General features: G+C 51.2%; 1 protein-coding gene across 1 annotated transcript in view; it reads right to left on the bottom strand.

Annotated features, from left to right (window-relative positions):
- The window catches only part of HHATL (hedgehog acyltransferase like), a 34,558-nt gene extending 13,940 nt beyond the window's left edge, over positions 1-20,618 (bottom strand). Inside the window, exons 1-6 of the mRNA XM_024215221.1 lie at positions 20,391-20,618; positions 12,886-13,031; positions 11,201-11,268; positions 10,519-10,632; positions 7,878-8,072; positions 5,943-6,152 (exon numbers count right to left, since the gene is read on the bottom strand). Of these exons, the coding sequence (XP_024070989.1) occupies positions 5,943-6,152; positions 7,878-8,072; positions 10,519-10,632; positions 11,201-11,268; positions 12,886-12,991 (693 nt within the window). The 5' untranslated portion in view covers positions 12,992-13,031; positions 20,391-20,618. The remainder of the gene's footprint in view (positions 1-5,942; positions 6,153-7,877; positions 8,073-10,518; positions 10,633-11,200; positions 11,269-12,885; positions 13,032-20,390) is intronic.
- Positions 20,619-20,947: the final 329 nt, after the last annotated feature.

Genomic DNA, 20,947 nt, shown 5'->3' with positions numbered 1-20,947 from the left:
GTGCGGGTGTACCAGTGATAACACCCATGGGAAATTAAAACCCCCTAGTGTACACACATCTTTACCCTGTGAGCTCTTTGGGGGAAGGGACCGAGTCTTTCTTTGATTTTTCTGATGCACCCATCCCATCTTTGGGTATTATGCAACTGGTACTATTATTATTATTATATTATTTGTTATTAACAAGGCACTGTACCAACAATATTTCAGGGTCCTCCATCCCATAGATGGCGCCATTGTGCAGTCCACCATTTCTGAAAGGGGAAATGGCGGCTGAGGTGGGAGGAGATGTCTTGTGTTTTAAGCATCATCAAAATGTGTCGTCTGGGAGATTCTGGTGGGCTTGGTATTGCCTGGAGGGGAAGTGTTGCGCAGTAGGTCATAAGGGAGAGGAAAGTTCAGCTCTGACAAGGTGCGATGAGGTCAGGCCTTGGCAGCTTTTACAGCATCAGGGCCTATAGCAGAATTTGCTGGGGCTGTCGAAAAGCAGGCTTTGTTTCTGTGGGCAAGCAAGGCCCTGAATATTGCCCAATGCAATCTCATTTATCCGAATGGAGCTGGGGAGGTGTGGCATCTCACTGGACCGTTCAATGCAACAATGCACATCAAAGCCTGGCCCAAGTTTGGATAATGAGGTGGGGTGGGCAGATGGGAGGGTTTCAGAGATGCAAGTTGCTGATGTATTAACGGGTCAGGTCCTGAGGCCCTTACTCAGTTTTTGTTCAGGGAAACGTCCATTGCAGTCAACGCACTTTCTAAACATTAGTCAATTCCGCCTCAGAGCATCCCTGAAAGTCCCTAGATGTAAAGGCTCAAAGGGGCCGTTAGACTATCTAGGCCGAGGGCTTGTCTACACTTACAATGCTATAGCAGCACAGCTGCGCCGCTGTAGTACTTCAGTGTAGACAGGACAGACTTTGCCAAAGGGAGGTATTCTCCCACAGGAGTAGGTAATCCACCTCCCTGAGAGCCATAGCTAGGTCAACGGAAGCATTCGTCCATTGACCTAGCTCTGTCTACACAGGGACTTAGGTTGGCTTAACTACACCCCTCAGGGTGTGTATTTTTCACACCCCTGAGCGACGCAGTTATGCCGACCTAATTTTCCAGTGTAGACCAGGCCTGAGTTAATTGGTATGACCAATACACCCAATTTACAGGTGGCTAAACTGAGAACCAGAGAGGCTAAGTGACTCCTCAGAAGTCACAGAGCCAGTTAGGGGCAGAGTCAGGAGCAGGGCTGGTTCTAAGGATGGGCAAGCAGGACGGGTGCCGAACAGCTATACCACTTGTCTTTTTTTCCCCTCCCCTCTGACTGGCCAGCTGCGTTTTGTTTTTGTTTTTCTCTGCCGCTGCGAGGGGGTGGGGAGTAGGGGTGCCAAAAAAGTTTTCACCTTGGCCGGCAAAGCAGCTGGGGCTGCTCCTGGCCAGAAGTGAGCCCCGGAGTCCTGTCTCCGTTCCCGGCTCCAACCATGAGCTCACATTGCCTCCCCAAAATTGCCCTCAACGACCTGCGATCGTCAACGCTGTAATGAAGTGTGTAACTTGCCACAGCAAGTTCAAAATGTAATAAGGACCCTCAGGGCCAGATTTTCAGCAGCCTTCTAAGGATAAGGGCAGAAGAATCTGTTGCATGTCCATTTAGCATCGAGGTCTTGCAGGTGCAGCTAGAGAGTCTGTGGAAGATACGCTGACCTTGCTTATTAGACATACACAGGATCTAACTAGCTATGTCTTCTGCAGTCATGTGCTAGTGTAGCTGTGTTTATCTCCTGCTTTATGTTTGGCTTGCTTTTGAATTTCCCTTTATTTTCTCTAATAATCCCTCCTTTTTTTGTTGTTTTTAAAGGCAATACCACTGGAGAGGGACCTTGGGGAGAAGCAACATGAACTCAGAGGAGGCTGCTCCGGAGAGAGGTAGATCATCTGAGCACTCGATCCGGGGTGAAGGGCCACTTCCTCTGTAAATAAAAGGGAGCTGTTGGACTTAGTGCAGGAAGCACTGGGTGAAATTCTATGCCTTTTGCTACGCAGGAGGTCGGACTAGATGATCTTAATGGTTCCTTTGGGGTTTTGAGCCTGGGAACCAGTCTGCAGGGGATGAAACAAAAAGGCATTGACATAGGCCAGCATGGGTGTGGGCTGAATCTAAAAACGTACGGGTCACGCGGTTTGCTGGCACTGAATAATTAAAAGGCTTAATTCCAGCCTGACATGGAATCGCGGGCCAACTTCTCAGTGACACCACTGCACAGATGGAGTAATTCCACTGGGATCAGTCAGCCAATTCTGGATTTACCCCCGTGAAAACAAGCGCAGGATGTGGTCCCCTGTGTTGATGTCACATCATATCACATTTTCAATCTTGCACGGGAGAACTGATGTGGCAGCAGCTGTGCAGGTTCCAAATGGCGTTTGACTGGGAGTTCCCCAGGGACAGGAATGAGTGGATGTGTGAGGTTGGCCTGTTGGTATCTGGCAGTCGGCGTCATGTCTGCTTTGCGCGCAGGTGAGAAAGAACGGACCGTAGATGTCAGCTGGGTGGAGCATACGCTTTGGGAGGAACACTAGAATTAACTTGGAGAAGTTATTTACTGCACTGGGTGTCACTTATTGGAGACAGATAAGGCTCAGCCCTAAGATGCAAGCTGAGAATCCTCAATTCCTATTGACTTCATTAGCAGATGAGGGTGCAATGATAGCTCAGTGGTTTGTGCATTGGCCTGCTAAACCCAGGTTTGTGAGTTCAATCCTGGAGGGGGCCACTTAGGGGTCTGGGCCAAAAATCAGTACTTGGTCCTGCTAGTGAAGGCAGGGGGCTGGACTCAATATCCTTTCCAGTTTTAGGAGGTAGGATATCTCCATAAATTTAATTTTTTAATTTAAAAATTTAAAATTTATTTACTAGTCGGTTTCACTTGTTAGTTCTTCTGCCTCAGCACCAACACTGCCACATTTGAGTTTCCATCCCTGCAGGGACGCATTTACCAGCTCCACGTTTTCACTGAAATTGTTTTGAATTAATTAAAAGATTTCTATTTGCGTTAGGTTTTATAGCATGTTTCTGGGTTCAGATCCTGAATTTTAGACCGCCAGTTGACCGCGCTCCTTTAAAAGAAAATGAAAGGGGGCTGATTAATATTACATGATCTGCTAGCATTCTTGGCTGTGTTTGTGAGTGGATTTTTTCCTAGCCTTTTTGGGGGAGAAATGGGGGAAAAAGACCTGGCGTGTCATTGGCCTTGCTAATATTTAGGTTTTGAATCATTTTAAAATCAAAACTGTGATAGGGAGGGTGAAAATGAGCACAGTGCTGCTATGTTGCTTTGTATTTAAATATCACACACTACACAGATGTCAGCTGGGTTCCCGCACTGAGAGTTCATCATCTCTTTCAGGTTTCAAGACCAAAAAAAAAAGGCAAAAGGAAACAGCATATGCTTGTTCCAAGGCTTAACATTTCCACCTTATTTGGTGTCCTACTGAGTTGTGGGTTCTGTTTCTCCTTTTTGAACAGACAGTTGAGTATCAGCCAATGACTGGATGACTGCATACATTTGGAAGTTCTCCTTGCAAACATAAGTTCTGTGTTGTACCAACATGTAACTTATGTATGTGCGTTGGTGTATATATAGGTACACACGTGTACGTATATACAGACACAGGAGTATGATAGGAGGAGCAGGAGGAACCCGTATATTTAGTTGCCAAGCCACTTCCCAGTATAAAAATTCTTTTGTCCTTTTTTTATTTATTTATATATAGATAAATGGCTTGATTTTTCTGAGCCTTAGAATATCTACATCTCCCATTAACTTCAGTGAGGCTACGGGCACTCAGCACCTCTGAAAATCAGGCCTATAAAAAATTTAGCTCTGTGTAGCTCGAAAGCTTGTCTCTCTCACCAACAAAAGTTGGTCCAATAAAAGATATTACCTCCCCCACCGTGTATCTCTAGACCAGTGGTTCCCAAACTTTAACAACCCGCGAACCCCTTTAACTAAAATGTCAAGTCTTGCGAACCCCCTCCTAAAAATGAAATGTCCAGGTATTTTCTCCTTTACCTGAGTATAAATTATAAAAGCCGTGATCTTGGAAATATAAAATTTGTTTTTATGACATGCTTATTACACACTATTATTAATTATTATTTATCATTACAGTATTTTTATTACATTATGAAAATGGCAACATTCTTCCAAGATCTCACTTTCATAGCTTGTATCACTTTGAATAAGCCTGTTATAAGACAAGGCTCCTATGTTTCATCAAGGAGTATCAGATGTGAAAGAGCATGAAGATATTTAAGAAGCCAACTCAAAGAGTTCCTCCTATACAAGCATTCAGGTCTTGAGCAGTCCAGGCAACCAACGCACGTTACAACAAAGCTTAAACTTGTTCTTCATAATAATTTTAAAAACAATACTAGCTGCCTATTTAATTTTAAAAACAGCAGAAAATATCCACCTCCCTTTCCATTTCTTATAAGGAGTCTTGAAGCTTAAATCTCCTCAGTGTAATAGATGTGCTTGCTTTGATCTGCTTAGTTCTTAGAAGTCCACATCCCTAGGGACAGCTCTGTCCGCCATTAGGGAATTTTTCCCTGAGAACCCCCTGTAACATTTTGTGAACCCCCAGGGGTTCACGAACCCCAGTTTGGGAACCACTGCTCTAGACTGAAATTCTCTCTTGTATGAAGGCTCGTAGTGTCTGTCAGCTACAGCACCTAGAGGGCGACGTGATCACATGTCTTAGCCTGCCTAAGCAGGTCTGACGTTCCATCCAGTAGAGGGCAGTATTGTGAGAGGACGGACAGACACAAAGATGTGACACACAGAGGGACGCAAACATATAATGTATCTACAGGGCCGGCTCTAGGGTTTTTGCCGCCCCAAGCAAAAAAAAAAAAAAAAAAAAAACCTCCGAGAGCGCAACTCCTGAAGCAAAAAAACCCAAAACCCACCCGGAATGCCGCCCCCGGAATTGTGCCGCCCCAAGCATGTGCTTGGTTTGCTGGTGCCTAGAGCCGGCCCTGTGTATCTAGTCCACATTGGGGCCCACGTGGCAGCTGCAGAATGTGTGAGCATGTGCACATGGGGATAACTGCATGTACAAATGGGAATTTGTAGGGGCAGCTAACTATCTGCACACCGCTGAGTACTTTGCAGGTGCAACTTCTGTCTGTCATCTAGGTTGTCATCTGGCCCCCATAGTACCTCAGCTCCTCACAAACAATGAATTTATTCTTGCAACACCCCTAGGAAGTAAAGAAGAATTATCATCCCCATTTTGAAGATGGGAAACAGACACAGAGAAATTAAGTCCGAAGTTGCACAGTGAGTTAGTGGCAAACCCAGGAACTGAACCAAGATCCTACTCCAATGACTTCACCACCACAGCACACTTCTTCACCTATTGTCGGTAGAAACAGCTCAGCTGAAAACCTGACCCAGTGGCGCTGATTTTTAGAAACAGCTTCTTGTTTTGCATCGGAATTTTGTTCCATCATCTAATTGCAGGTGCAACTGACGTCACCTTGATGTTTAGCCACGGCTTAATTTTTGCCAGGGCTGAGCCCCGGCACCTCTGGGCTTGGCAGTTCATAGCTCCAGCACCTCTGGAGCTTGCCGCATCAGAATGTACAAAAAATTGCTTGAGCCCCGGCAACCTTTTTGTCTTGCTTTAAGCAGGGGGTTGGACTAGATGACCTCCTGAGGTCTCTTCCAACCCTGATCTTCTATGATTCTATGCTAAATTAAGCACTGTGTCTAGCTACCTGACTTGTGCCCTCAAATCAGGTAAGCGTATGTCTAAATGAAACCGACTGTGCCAGCAATTATTTGTGGGAGTAAAACTACAGGTTCGAAGTGGGAGACTGGGCTGAGGGTCCCTTTTAAAATCTGCCCCGTAAGGTGTAAGGAGGAAAACCACAAAGCTAGTACCTGAGAGTGGAATTGATCAAAGGTCATGATGGGTCCGAAGAAAAAAAACGGGAGGTAGAAATTATATTTCAGCAGGTCAATGATGGAGTAAATCCCTTCCTTCCTCTCGGAGTTCTCCAGCGCAAAGCTCATGCAGCGCATGATGGTAAAGCCGCTTCCTCCATAAAACAGAACATCTTGAAGATCAAAAGTTCTGGTTACAAATCCATTCTAAACAAAAAAGAATAGTTACTATGTCATATGGCTGAAAAGGTCTTCTTCTGTGCAACTGCCTGCAGTGGTTATCTCCTACGACCGAGTCTGGCTTCAGATATGTTTTTCTATGAATGGCGCCTTACTTTCTGAGAGCCTAGCTGCATAGATTTTAAGACCAGAAAGGCACCATTATGATTATCTAGTCTAACCTCCTGCATAACATGAGCCCTTGAACCTCACACACTAATTTCTGCACCAAGCCTATAATTTCCATTGGAGCTATAGCGTATCTTTTGAAGAGACACCCAGTCTTGATGGAAAGACTTGAAGGGATGGAGAACCCATCACCTCCCTAGGTAAGTTGTTCCAGTGGTCAATTACCCTCACTATTGAAAAAACTGCCCCTTATTTCTAGCTTGAATGGTCTGGCTCTTACAACCAGAAGGATCACAAAAACTTTAAGCTGAAATTCACCATCGTGCAGGAGTTTAGCACAAGGCCGATGGTGCACCTAAGAGCTCACTAGAGCACTGAAGTGGTGTGTAGGTTTTGTGCTGGTCTTTGGAACAGGTGTGAATGTCACCCTTCTAGAATATCACACACAGGGATGACGTCACCCAGCGCTGAGCTGCAGCCACCTCTGGGGTGGAATGGGACCACTAGCCGGTCTATACAAATGGCGTGAATGGAAAATTGCAGCTGCGAAATTGCAACGAGGTGTTTAGATTGACAGAAAGTAATTACCAGTGTTGGGACTGGGCCAAGGAAACTCGGACTATCACCTTTACGTCTGGGCTACGGGAAATGGCTTGATGTGCAGAAGTGCTGAGAACCCAGAGCTTCTATTTTCTCTAACGGGAATTGCGGGTGCTCAGCGCCTCTGAAAATCAAGCCCTGATGGACTGTGGGTAGGCAGGACTAATACCCCTGTAAGGCAGAGAAGTATTACTGGTCCCGAGTCAGCAAGCTAGTTAAAGAATATGCCTACCAGTAATTTAATAATAATATCCAGCTCTTCCATAGAGCTTTTCAGCCAGAGATCCGGAAGCACTTTACCAATGCATCCAATGCCATTTTAAAAGATGGAGAAACTGAGGCACGGGGAGGGGAAATGATGCACTCAAAGTCACCCCCCCCAGTCCAGAACCCTATGCACCAAGCCTGCACTGGGGCTATCACTACTTCAATGGGACTGCTCAGGTGCCTAAGTGCATTGCTAAATTGAAACAATTATAATCTCTGGGGATGTTGAGGCACAGACAGGCTAAGTGACCTGCCTGAGGCAGCGGCGGCTCCAGGCACCAGTGCTCCAAGCGCGTGCCTGGGGCGGCAAGCTGCGGGGGGGCGCCCTGCCGGTCTCTGCGAGGGCGGCAGTCAGGCAGCCTTTGGTGGCTTGCCTGCGGGAGGTCCGCTGGTCCCACAGGTTCGGCAGCGGGTACGCCGGAGCCGCGGGACTGGGGACCTACCGCAGGCAAGCCGCCGAAGGCAGTCTGAGCCGCCCCTGGCCTGAGGCCCCTAGCACATCAGTGGCAGGACCAGGAATAGAACCCCAGAGGCCTGGTTCCTGCTCTAACCACTAGAGGATGTGCCTTCATACATGTGGCTCTTCCTCAAATGTTTCAGTTTGACATGAGCTATCAAATCATAGGTCCAAATACACCGGTGCGTGGCCAGGGCACGACCCCGGCACTGGGAACAAAACAGAGCTGTGCGCTGGAAAGAAACCGGCTACGCACGTACCTGCCACATGCTGAAAGGTTCCAGCCTGAAAGAGGCCAGGCTGCAAAGCCCGGCTGCAAAGCACAACCACCTCTGCTTAGCCAGCGCGACGGTGTAGAGTACCACACAGTGAGAGAGGACAATCATCAGGTAGGCGCGTCCCATGGTGCCCAGCACGGCCAACATCCCGTAGAGCATGTAAACCACAGATCTGTGCTGTGAGAAAAGAGAACGTGCCTCAGGCTGCCCCTTGGGGAGTCTAACACCCAGCGCCCACGGGCAACAGATACAGGGTGCCGGACAGATACAGGGGGAGCAGGAACAGTTTTATTTACACTAGAGCAGATCAGTGTATGTCGTCCTTTTTTTGTTTTTGTTTTTACATTCAGCCAAGACAGGGGAGTTTTCTGCCCCTCTCCTTGTTCACATTAGTCCTCTTAGAATTACGTCATCCTGGGAGCTCGTGTTCAGCTGATCATCCATTCCTAGATGGGTGCCATCTTAGCCTCACTGACATCCGCAGTGACACTCACACTGACTTCAGTGGGGCCAGGATTTCAACCAATAAATTTCTCTTTCAGGTACTTATCTGCCTCCCATCACCCCGGCACCTCACAATCTTTAATGTCTTTATCCCCACAGCACCCCAGTGAGGTAGGGAAGTGCTGTTATCCCCACTTCCCAGGTGGGGAACGGAGCCACAGCGAGACGAAAGCCCAGATTGTAAAGGTATTTAGATACCTAACCTGTGTTGCAATCAACAGGAGTTAGGCACCAAAACACCTTAAAAAATTTGGCCCTAATTGACTTGTCCAAGGTCTCCTGAGTCGCAGGCTAGTACGCTAACCACTGGACCGTCCCTCCTCTTTGAGTTGCAATAACTGAGCCAGGAGGTCTCAGATTTGTGGATTTTTTATGACACTTTTTAGGAAAGGAAAACAATTTTAATGAAATGTCCCCCCCCCCCCACACACACACAAGCAGCTGTAGTAAATGTAAGCAGAGTCAGGATGAGCTGAAGATATATTACTAAGCAGCTGGCAGAGCGGAGCGGTTTGCGGGATGGTTAGAGCGGCCCATGGAACAGTGAGTGGAGCGGAGCAGTTTGCGGGGGCAGCTGGAGCGGTTCCTGGGACGGCTGGTGGAGTGGCTGGCAGAGTGGAGCAGTTTCTGGGGACGGCTGGAGCAGCTCACGGGATGGCTGGAGGAGAGGAGCGGAGCGGAGCGGTTGGTAGAGCAGAGCCGTTCGTGTTGAAGGCTGCAGCAGAACTCCATGGAGAGGCGGGGCAGTCGGCCTCAGACCATGTAAGGATCCCTTAACACCCTGCGTGCCCCCCCCCATTTCCACCCAGGCTGGCGGGGGGGGGGTAAAACTCTGCAGATAAACTTTTGATCTGGGGCGGCACTGACCAGGGACAGAGACTTTTGGGTTGTTGGACTTTGGGGCGACTGAACTTAAGACCCTGAGGGGAAAAGGACACTGCCAAACTTACTTGGAGGTGGGTCTTTTGCTCATGGTTTGTGTTATGAATCCTGTTTGTGGTGTTTCCCCAACATAATGCCGCATCGTTTCCCTCCTTTATTAAAAGGCTTTTGCTACACTCAGACTCTGTGCTTGCGAGAGGGGAAGTATTGCCTCCTAGAGGCACCCGGGGGGTGGGATGTAATTGTCCCAGGTCACTGAGGGGGGGGCTCGAGCCGGTTTTGCATTGTGTTATTGAAACGGAACCCCTAGATACTGAACCCGGCCCTTGTTGCTGCCAACTCAGAGGGGCCGAAGGGTTACATAAATAATGAGCAATGATCCTGCTTTTATGCATCTGCCCTGATTAAATGAACGACGGACAAAGAGGTAGAAAACCACCCCCCAAAAGTGTGATTGGAAAAAAAGCAACATTGTCTGGAAAGTCGAGAACCAAAGAGTCCTTCAGCATCTCTCGGTCACAGCCACTCCTGGCCTGATCACCCACAGCACTTGTTAGTTAGTTTTATGGTAGTGCCTAAGTGACAGACAGTCCCTGCCCTGAATGGGACACACTTGGAAGGCCATTCATTGGGGGAGCCCCCTCTCCCATCCAATTCTCAATATACACAGATGGTTTTTATGATATTGTCCAAAGGTCGAAGTATTTAGCTCCCACCGTGCCATCGCGACTGTGGATTCTCTGTGGCCCAGCTGTGTTCTTTTGTCTTAGGCCTGGTCTAATCTAGAAAATGAGGTCAGCGTACCTATGTCACTGAGGGGTGTGAAAAATCCACACCCCTGAGCGGCGTCATTAAGCCGACCTAATTCCCTGTGTAGATGGTGCTAGGTTGACAGAAGAATTCTTCCATCACCCTAGCTCCTTCCCTCAGGAGAACCCCTCCCATCAGCGTAGGTAGTGTCTACACTGAAGCGCTACTGCGTCGCAGCTGTGCCGCTGTCGCGTTTCGAGGGTAAACAAGCCCCGAGCCCCACAAGGGCGGGTCAGATCATGAGGTATTTGCAGCCCTTTAAAAAAGTCCCCTTGGTCCAAGGAATATGCCCTGTGAACAGTGTTTATTGGAATCTTAAATGACGCCATCACCAGTTAAGCCAGGAAAGGGATCTGCGTTTGCCCTGCAATACCATGCGCGCCCCTGGTGCTTTTAAAGCCGTGTCTGGGCAGTGGCCCTTGCTCACCTGAGGAGCCACCATGGAGCAGATCTTGGCGAACAGGATGTGCCCCGAAAGGGCAAAGACGATGATGTTCCTGAACGAGGTGAACCACATCGCCCACTCAAAGTCAGCTGCGTCCTGTCAGAACAGAGCCACGTCAGCACGGACAAGCCACGGAAAGGCTACTGCAGTCGCTCCAAGGCCCCCTAATCGCTGACTTCCTGCTTAGTAACCCTCCTCCCGCGCAAGCCTTCAGCTCCCCCAAATGTCCTTCTCTAACGGACAGCATGGATACAGCGCCTGCTCCTTCTCAGTGCTGGAGGCCCTCCACTTCCATTGACTTCAACAGGAGTCGAGGGCGCTTGGCACCTCACAGGATCAGGCCCACAGTTCAAGTTATTTTCATGCCCTTTCTACCATCTGTGGATTTCAAAGCATGTTAGCTTAGCTCTATCAACCCTGTACGGGCTCTGCTGGGATCACTTGTGTCTATAGGTGCACGTAAACGCCGGGCACGCTTGCTGTGTTGCGTAAATAATATATTCCTTAGTGAGTGAACTTTTAATTGATGACACGGTCGTTCCGACATGCAGCGGGGACTGTGCAAAGAGACCCGAGCGGCGGGAAAGTCAGGGCTCTTCTTTGTAGCTGGCAGCCTTGGTGGTGGTACTTTAAGCAACCAGTGTCCCACTGTTGGGTTACTTACCATTTTCCTGCCGAAGTAATGCCAGCCCGGCTTTATGCCCTGCCGAAAGGCTTTTCTGTTCACATTATCTGCAAAAGAACAGGTGTTACCCGGGGAGAAACCACTCTGATGCTGAGACTGTCTTCTGTACACAGCCCAAGGCCGCCAAGCACTTAGGCACGTGCTTAACTTTGAGCACATGCGCAGCTCCCATTGAAGCCACTGCACTCGCTTACAGTGAAGCATGCGCTCCAGGGCGTTACTGAGTCAGGGCCTGCACCATGATGCTGCTGCCCTTCTTCCCTGTGATTGGTCAGCACGGGGGACGAGCATCGGGGTAAGCAGGGGAGGGATAGCTCAGTGGTTTGAGCATTGGCCTGCTAAACCCAGGGTTGTGAGTTCAATCCTTGAGGGGGCCACTTAAGGATCTGTGGCAAAATCAGTACTTGATCCTGCTAGTAAAGGCAGGGGGCTGGACTCAATGACCTTTCGAGGTCCCTTCCAGTTCTAGGGCATAGGATAGGATAAAACAGCTGAGGTTTTCAAAAGTGACCGGGCATGGGATTTACTGCATGGCTTCTGTTGGAATGAACGGGAGTTGCGTAGCTACAGCTCTTCTTCCCCTCTGAAAAATCCCACTCAACCCAAGGAGCCATCTCCTCTATCACTCCAGCTCTTTCGAGTCACCCCCTGAGCACTTAGGGTGGGGTACTTCTGGGGGCTCCCAGCTTCTCTGTTACCCCTACAGCCAGCCCATAAGGGTCCAATCATGGGAGGTGCTGACCGCCTGCGGCTCCCATGGGATTTGGGAGTGGAGCCATTCTTCTGAAACCTATGGGCCTGATCCAAAGCCCACTGAAGTCATTAGAAAGATCTTCACTGATTGCAATGGGCTTAGGGGCAGGTTCTCAGTCAGCTGATTGGATTGCTCCTTGGTTCATTGGGGCAGTGTTCGTCTCACTCATAGCTACGTCCAGTTAACTGTGGATTTAGGGGTTAGCTGGAGGGGGCTGGCATGACCACCCTCAGCCTGAAGCCCCCTGTTGATGCTCCAAACAGATACATCATAGGCAGCAGCAGTCCAAGCGTCACCTGCATCACCCCACCAATGTGCTTCAGACTCAACCCAGAATGATCATCCCCACGCGGGTTGTTTGCACTGCTAAAGAAACCAGAGGAAAGGAGCAAAGAGCCTCCAACCAGGGATTTCTCCAACATCCTGCCCCTGCCCTGTTTGAGGAACCATCATGAGATGATACGCTGTAGATAGGAAGAATTGGGAGCTCTCATAGGGGGAGGGGGACCCAGCCGTCAGCAGTGCCGTTGTCCCATAAAAAGATGTGCTGCATTACTGACGATCAGAGCCCTTGAAGATAATGTATCGGCCTGTCTAGGACGTTGACATAGGGGCTTCGCCACTGCGTTGCGCCTGATGTCGCCGTTTACATCTGTGCCCAGTGAGCGTGGAACAGTTCCACTCGGATTGGGCAGCATTTCACACCTACTTTGCTCAGGTGTAAGTGACTCACAAGGTCATTCTCAGCAGAGAATCAAGTCCAAGAGCTTTATACTTGTGATCATAAGAAAAGATATTGCAAATGGGTGGAAATTGGCTCCTTCTGAATTCTGGATGGTAAGAATACCTGTTTGGAATACACCTACCACTTACACACCCACACCTGGCTAGCTTGGATTAGGAAAATTACCTCTCGATGCGTCGAAGATCCCATTTCCACTGTACACCACCGCACAAGTCAAGATCAGAGCGTAGAAACCCAGCTCATAACTCGGTAACACGGCTTTAATACCCATGTTGGTGGGTTACCACCCCAACAGCCAAGGGTCTCCAGATCTGGCAGAGAAAAAAATGAAAGGAAAAGTTTTGTGTCCATAGCTACTCACCCCCACACTGTGTGTGGGATCTCATTACACATGAATGACTTGAAATTGGAGGATTGGATCCATTTTGTCGTCTTTTGTCTGCAGTGTTCTACCAGCTGACGGGCTTCTTTACCTACCACCCCTGGGCTGACATATCCTTCTACTACCCTTCCTGAACAAGAAGGGGAATTTCCTCAGCCCTGTGATTCCAGCCTGCCTTTATTTTTCAACCACAGTAGCTGCTAGACTCAACACAAGAATGGTCCATCTATTCCACTCCGTCTCCAGCAGAGCACGTGACCATAGAAATCAGAGGGGCTATTCGGTCATGTGTTTGCTCTTTCTGACGGAGCAGCATTGCTCCGTACAGCGTTCGGGCCAGTCTGGTTTTAAATATCCCAGGGGATGGGATTCACCTCATTGTCCGATATGATATCACAACTCTAATGCGCCTCACCACTGCAAAATCCCCTTGCAGTCAGTCACTGCCAATGCTGCCCCGTCGCCTTCTGCTGGGAGCTAGCGCGGTCAGTGGCACATTGCATTCAGCGCCTTAGTGTTGCAGAGCACTTGGCTGTTATCCCTTTTCCCCAAGACGGGGCTGATCGGCTTAGGCCAGCATCCTCATCTGGGGACGGCCAGGCAGTGAGCCACAGCAGAACCCCACCATGCATGTGTGGGGCTGTCCCCATACAGCCACGTTATGCCATTGCAAAGTAACAGCCTCTCTGCCACCCCTTCCCAGCTGCTCGGAGGGAGGAGGTCCCCTGTTTTGTCTCCCCCCTCCTGTGGACTAGCTCCAGCCTCTACCTCATTTACTGCCCCCTGGATGGTACTTTTCATCGCTAGATCTCAGGGCTCTTTGTACTAGAGGGCAGGTATCATCGTTCCCCGGGCACCAAACCCAGCTCACCTGACTCCCGGCCTAGTGGATAATCCTCTGGACCACGCTGCCTTCTTATGAGTATTGGGTACTTCTGTGATACAGGCAGAGGACATGGAACACCTATCTAATGGATGGCTATTGCGGTAGCCTTGAATGACCTGTAGCTCAAAGAACCATAGGTTGGGAATCCCTGCCTCAGGAGATTACATTGCTTGGCCTCTGGCCACTTCCTTTCATTTAAACCATCTCTCCCCTACGCTGGTGCTTTTCCTTGCAGAGGAGCTGCCACAATGAAGCTAAAGATCACAAACCCGCGGCTGGGAAATCGTCTAGGCACAGACATTGTTTTCGAAGGCACGTAGGACTGTGTGTGTGTCCAGGCCCCGCCCTGTGGCGATGCCCCTCCCACAGCACGCTGGCACAGGGACAGCACCAGAAGCGGACTGCAGCCCTCCGATCCCCACAGGGGCAGACAGGCACGGAGCGTGAAAGGGTGACAGCTGAAATCTTGGCCAGCACTGGGGATTTTAACTTGGGACCTCCAGAGCCGGGCTCTCTGCTAGAGCTGTAACAGAGTCACCATCCTCTGTGACTCAGGCACAGATGGGAAACTGTGACTGGCGCACGATAGAGGGATCATGCAAGAGAGTCCTTACCTAGGCAGGATTCTTGCGCTAAACACTGAAGTCAGGGAGAGCTGTAGGGAGCTGAGCAATTCTAAAAAAAGGCAAGTTTTTTGGTGCCTAACGTTGGCAATCAAATGTGGAAACGCTGGCCATTCCGCTTAGCCTGGGGTTCCCCAGGAATACTCGGGGTGGGGTCTGGTGGGTAAAACCCCTCTGAACAGGTCTGAATCTCTTGTGCCAGGGCCTGTGTTTCTCTGTGTCTGTGCAGCACCTAGAAGGATGGGGCCCTGATTTCTGATAGGGGCCTTTGGAAGATGCCATAATACAAATAATAATAAACAACAAAAGTCTGGGTAGTTTAAGCTGTATCGGGAAATTGGCAGAGAGCTACTACGCTCTGCTACTCCCTTTCCACTTCATTGACTGGTTCTGTGCTAGTAAGTCCCATGGCAAGACACTCCCACGTAGAGAGGGATAGCTCAGTGGTTTGAGCATTGGCCTGCTAAACCCAGGGTTGTGAGTTCAATCCTTGAGGGGGCCGTTTAGGGAACTGGGGATTGGTCCTGCTTTGAGCAGGGGTTTAGACTAGATGACCTCCTGAGGTCCCTTCCAACCCTGATATTCTATGATTCTATGTCCTGTATGTAGCTGATAACTGCCCAGCATGTTGGATGCTAGATACTGGATGTAGCTGGCAGAACATAGTCATGGACAAGAAGCTGTTGCATCGCTGGCAGTGTAGTGTATGTAGCGGGTGGTGTACAGTGGCAATGAACGGTGTGTAATGGGTAATGTGCTTGGTATCGTTGTCAATATACAGGCAACATATGGTTACCAGTGACAATGTGTTGTGTGCAGCAGGTCCCTGGTAGTGTCCTCTGCATTGTTAAGCAATTTAGTCTAGGGAAGGAGATGAGAGTTTTTATGTGTATCTTGTCATGTTAAACAGGGTCACATTTTTCAGGGCTAGACTTAGAGCTTCCAGAGCCATCAAGGCCAAGTGGGACTCCTGTATGTTGCATTCCCCACTCCCTATTCTGGGATCAGAGACTGGAACATTTGTATCTAAACACCCCATGGCTGATCTACCCAGCACTTGCTTTAAGGCCTGCTAGGGTGGGATCTCGCAGGGCGGGTATGATTGCAATGTGGTTTCCAGTGGCTTGGAGAGATTTAGTGACCAGCTTGTAACTGCTCTGAGTGTATTTGCTTGTCTGATAACATGATCGCCTTCCGGGCATCATTTGTCCAGACGCCGCTGAGGGAATGGCTAAGGGCAGCGTTGCTTGTTCAGTCAAAGCTGTCCAAGAGGCAGGACGGCGTTCGGTGATCTTGGGCAGGTTACTTCCTCTCTCTGTGCCTCAGTTACCCACCTGTCACAGGATACTTCCTTCCGTTCCCTTTGTGTGGCTGGTCTCCCACTATCGTAAGCTCTGTGGGGCAGGGACTGTCTCTTCCTCACGGTGCCTACGACAATGGGACGCTGAGCTTGGCTCTGGCCGAGCTGCAACTTCAAAGTGCTGTCTCTTAGCATGCCAGTGCAAGCCCTGCTAGCCCAAGCCTGTTAACCCGGCCTGGGAGCCGTGAGCTGTGTAGACGTGCCCATTAGTAGTCGTAGCTGGTGAATTTCTCCCCTGGAGGGGACTTACCCAGTTAGCAGAGTCACTCATTCAGTGACTCAATCGCCTCCATTACAGCAGCCGAGTCTCATAGGCTCATAGGCGTTAAGGCCAGAAGGGACCATCATGATCATCTAGTCTGACCTCCTGCACATGGCAGGGCACAGAACCTCACCCACCCGCTCCTGTAACAGACCCCGAACCTCTGGCTGAGTTACTGAAATCCTCAAATCATGATCTAGAGACTTCAAGTTACAGAGAATCCACCATTTACTCTAGTTCAAACCAGCAAGTGACCTGTGCCCCCTGCTGCAGAGGAAGGAAAAAAGCCCCCAGGGTCTCTGTCAGTCTGACCTGGGGAAAATTCCTGCCCGACCCCAAATATGGCAATCATTTGGACCCTGAGCATGTGGGCCAGACTCAACAGCCAGACCCTGATGAACCATAGGCAGGTGAGCCGAAAGGCTCCTGGCTCAGGCAGGGAGATGTGCTTAGATGGAAGCCACGCTGGGCTATCTTGCAGGGAGATGCAGAAAATACAGCTCGGCAGAGGAGCAGTTAATCCTGTGTACTCAGTAACACTAGCTGAGTGAACTTTAAAGGGGATCAGGAAGGGGACTGCCTGTGTGAGCAGCAATCAAAAAAACCACTCTGGCGGCCCCTGATTTAATGTCTGACTTGGAAAGCTTTTGCCTTTGACGGTTTTTTTTTTAATTTTACTGAATTTTTAAAAGCTGGAGCCTCTCTTTGGTCCAATAAAGGCAGATCACTCACTGCGCCAAAAGCGCGGGTCAACCTGTGGCTTGGCTTTCCAACTGAAGGGGTTCACCTGGGGCCCAATCCAAAGCCCAGTGAAGTCCATGGGAGTCTTTGGACCTGGTCCTAAACCTCCTTCCCATTCAGCCCAAATGCGGAGGAAGGAAGGATGGGCCAGTGGTTAGCCTAGAATGTGCAAGACCTGTTCCTCCTTTGCTGCAGGTTTCCTGTGTAGCCTTGGGCAAGTCTTTCAGGGCTAGATCCACGGCCACTCTCAGTCCAACATTTCAGTGCCCCCGAGCTCCTCAAAACTCCCGCTCAGCTGCAAACGAAACTAATCCGAAATCTCCTCCAGGAACATCCCCTAGGCAACCTAAGTGTCTGCTAATGGGCCTGGACAAAGCCACCTCAGGCCTGACGCTGCCTCATCGTTCAGCACCCGAGGTCATGCCTATGGCCTTTCTCCAACGACGCCTTCCCCTGGGTCTCTCGCCTGCAGGTGTGCTCCGAGCACGGAACAGGCCATGCAAAAAGGCTGCCGGGGGCAGCCAGATGAGGAATTTCGGGAGCAGGCGGGCTGTGTGCGTACATCCCATTATACCCAGTGGTTCGCGCACTTCCTCGCAGCTAGGTGACTCAAGTTTGAAACCCCAGTCTGGAGCAGAGCCGTGAGCCTGACTTTCCTGCATGCCAGCAGCGTGCCCTAGACCCCAGGCAATAGGACTGCCTTCTCTTTCTCACCCGCTCTCTCGCTTCCCAACCGAGTGCCTACCCACCAGGCTAGGGGCTAGCGCAGGGCTCTCTCCCATGGGAGACAGGACCAATCTGGCTTAGGCTCCTACCTTCAGGAGGGTTTACAGCTAAGAAGCCCAAGTGGAGGAAGGTATCTCCCTCCAACCCAGAGCTAAAAGCCTTAGCTACCCTGGAGGAGCAGTGCTTAGGCTCCACCCATTGCCCGGGCATTTCCCGCTGGCTTGCTTCAGCAGCACCCCCCTCGGCTCACCGGCATCTGTGCCGCACATTCTGCGTCCCCCGACAATGCCTGGGGATGCCCCGCTCGGGGCTGTGAATTCCACGGGGCGCCTGGAAGCTAGCCGGTGAGCGCTGGGACGCCGGAGTCCCCTTGTGGGGAGAGCCCTTGCTCTCTCCATGCTCCTCTGCCCACCGGTTAAATGGGGCCAATGGCATTTTCCTGCCGCCCCGCGGGGCTGTGAGGAGGAATGAAAGACTGTGAGATGCTCCGTGTGTGCAGCTGGAGGCGCATAGTGGCAACAATAGGGTGGCCGGGTGCACGATTTTCAACCGGAAAGTCCGGTCGAAAAGGGACCTGACAGTGTCCAGTCAGATTTACTGACAGGACACCCAAAGTCCGGTTACTGTGAGCAGGGAAGGCACCGGGTCATCACCTGCTCCAGCCCCTCCTCAGCCGGGGCCGCCTCCTACCTTCATTGGGCGGCTGCAGCTCCCAGCCCCAGCTCCACAGGCAAGTCCTTCCTGACCCGGGCAGGAGGGTTGGGGGTGGGAGGGGAAGAGGAGTGGAAGGGGGCGGGGCCTCAGGGGGAAGAGGCGGGGCAGGGGAGGTTCCAGCACTCCTGCTGGAGTGTCCGGTTTTTAAATATGACCAAGTTGGCAACCCTGGGCATGGAACGGAGGATAGCGGGGTGAAGAGGGTCATCTCCGTGCCTAGGCCAGACAGGAAAGAGGTGTCAAAGAACCTGCTGAGAAGTGATGCTGACGGGAGATGATGCAAAGTCGGTGCAGTTTGGGCTGACGCTGCTGGGAGCCTGGCTTCAGTCCCAGGCATCTCCTTCCCAGAGCAATGGGAGGCCGCCTACACTCACTCCCAGGCTGTGCTCCTGGGAGAGTCGCCATTGGCCTCGGGGGCGCCTCGTGGCACTCAGTGTGTTTCTGCAGGGGGTGACACGGGCTAACAGTCTGCTGGAATAGCAGGCTGGGCTTCCTGGCAGCGAGATGGAACAGTCTCCCAAGGGATGAGCACGTTCACGACCAGACGAAAGCCCCGGGGAATACAGCCGAGGGCACAGTCAGGGGGATTCAGCACCCTAACACGGCAGCTGTTTTCCAACGCTGGTTGCCGTGACTCTGCAGTGAGGCTCTTGCAGTTTTGTCCCTTATGAAAGAGCAGGACAGTATCCAGGCCCAATTCTGTCCCCCGGGGTCCCCTGCTGCCTTCAGTGGTGCTGCCGGGGAGAATGCAGGGAGGTTGCATGGGTATAAACCAGGGTGGACTTTGGCCCCTGCTGCAGTGATCACAATGAACTGACTAGTGCTGCATGGTTCTTGTGAACCATGCAGAGCCCGCTGCTAGCTAGACCTGGCGTATTGGCAGCTGGATGAACCCTGGCAATCACTGAGTGGCCTGGATCATTACACTAGGGGCCTGTGCCTTTTCTCTTCTGAGACCGGGTCAGCACTTACATTGCACTTGTCAGCCGCACAGCTCAACATGCCCCGCCAAGGTCAGCACCACTATCCCACTTTGCAGGTTGGGAAACCGAGGCACGGCGCTGGGAAGTGACTTGCCCAAGAGCACCCAGCAGCAGAGCCAGGAGTAGAACCTGGATCTCTCGAGTCCCAATCTGGCGCACTAGCCACTAGGCCTCATTGTGTGTCGTCCTGCCTCCAGTGCAAGACCCTTCTTATGATCAAAGTGCCTTTGCTTTGCACTGTCTAGTTTTAACCCACTTGGAGGGCGTGCTTGGTGTTTTGTTCCTCATTGTGGACGTCTCTTTAAGCAGGCCCCCCACTCAGCACGACTTCAGCCACTGTGCACTTACAGGGTGTTTTTCAAGGGCATCCCAGCAGGGCTGGGCGGGAGAAGGTTAATGGAGCAAAGTTACGTAAACGGGAATGCAATGCCCCCGAAGCTGGTGTGAGGCCGAGGTGGGAAAAAGCCTCGGTCGGCAGAACACGGAGCCCTTTCCAAATTTAGCTGAGCGCTTGCCCTATCTGCAGCTGCAGGCCCATGCGACAGCACAGGGTGCCTGTCCCTGGCTGCAGTGGGGCTCCGCTCCCTCTTTGCAGCTAGCTCAGCGTGCCCATCTCCCTGCTCCGCTCCACACCTGGGAGGCGCGCGGACGTGCTAGGGGATGTGCACTTCGCACGCTGTGGCCACAGATTACGGTTGCGTTACCGGCACTTCTGCACTGTGGCCGAATCTTGTTGCAAGCGGTCGATCTTACATACAGCGCTTGCGCCCTGGCCAGTGAAAGCAACCCGTCCTCACGTCCCATCCACCGCAGCTGCAGTTAACAGTAGCCTCCGGCCACAGACACAGCAAGACATTCAGCTCAGCCGCGGTGCCAGGGACGGGTTGCAAACACAATGCAAGAAGGGGCGCGCTCGCGCCATGCAGATAAGTCGTTTAACAATGACCTGATTTACTCGCCTCCTTTTTGAACATGCATTTCCCTGCAACTGACCTTGGCAAGCAGTTGGCACACTGCAGCACCAGCCCGGAGCTCAGAAGTGAGGCAAAGCAGGGGGACGGACGATTCCTTTGGAAATCCGGATCCCAGCACTGTAAGTTGGGTGGGAAGGAAGAAATAGCAAGTTGTCCTTCCGCTGAGGCATCTGTCTGTCCGGCCGGTGGCTCTTTGGTTTCTTGGCTGCCAGTCCCCCCTGGGGTGGATCTCAGGAGTGAGTTGAGCTGGGAGCAGAGTGCGGCAGGCTGGAGATAGTTTTATTTTAGATCAGCACTACAGAGCGGGGTTGGTTCAGAAGCTGCCTGTCAAACAGCAGCAGCAAAAGTTAATTCAGGGCAAGTGGGGGAGGATGGAGGGACGGAGGAGGGAGACGTGGAGGCAGGGCTGGCAGCCTAGGGCGACAGGCTGGGCATGTGCCAGCTGGATATCAGGTCCCTTCTCGCACTGGGAGCGGGTTAGAGTTTTACCTCCAGGCTTCTGGGTCAGTGGTATCAAATCGCTGCCCCGGGCGTGGTGTTTCTAGGGCAGAGAGTGTTATCGCAGCCTGACCTTCC

Source organism: Terrapene carolina, unplaced genomic scaffold (assembly GCF_002925995.2).
Source record: "Terrapene carolina triunguis isolate 2854851 unplaced genomic scaffold, T_m_triunguis-2.0 Scaffold111, whole genome shotgun sequence".
Taxonomy (NCBI): domain Eukaryota; kingdom Metazoa; phylum Chordata; order Testudines; family Emydidae; genus Terrapene; species Terrapene triunguis.
This window is presented reverse-complemented; position numbering and strand designations above follow the sequence as displayed.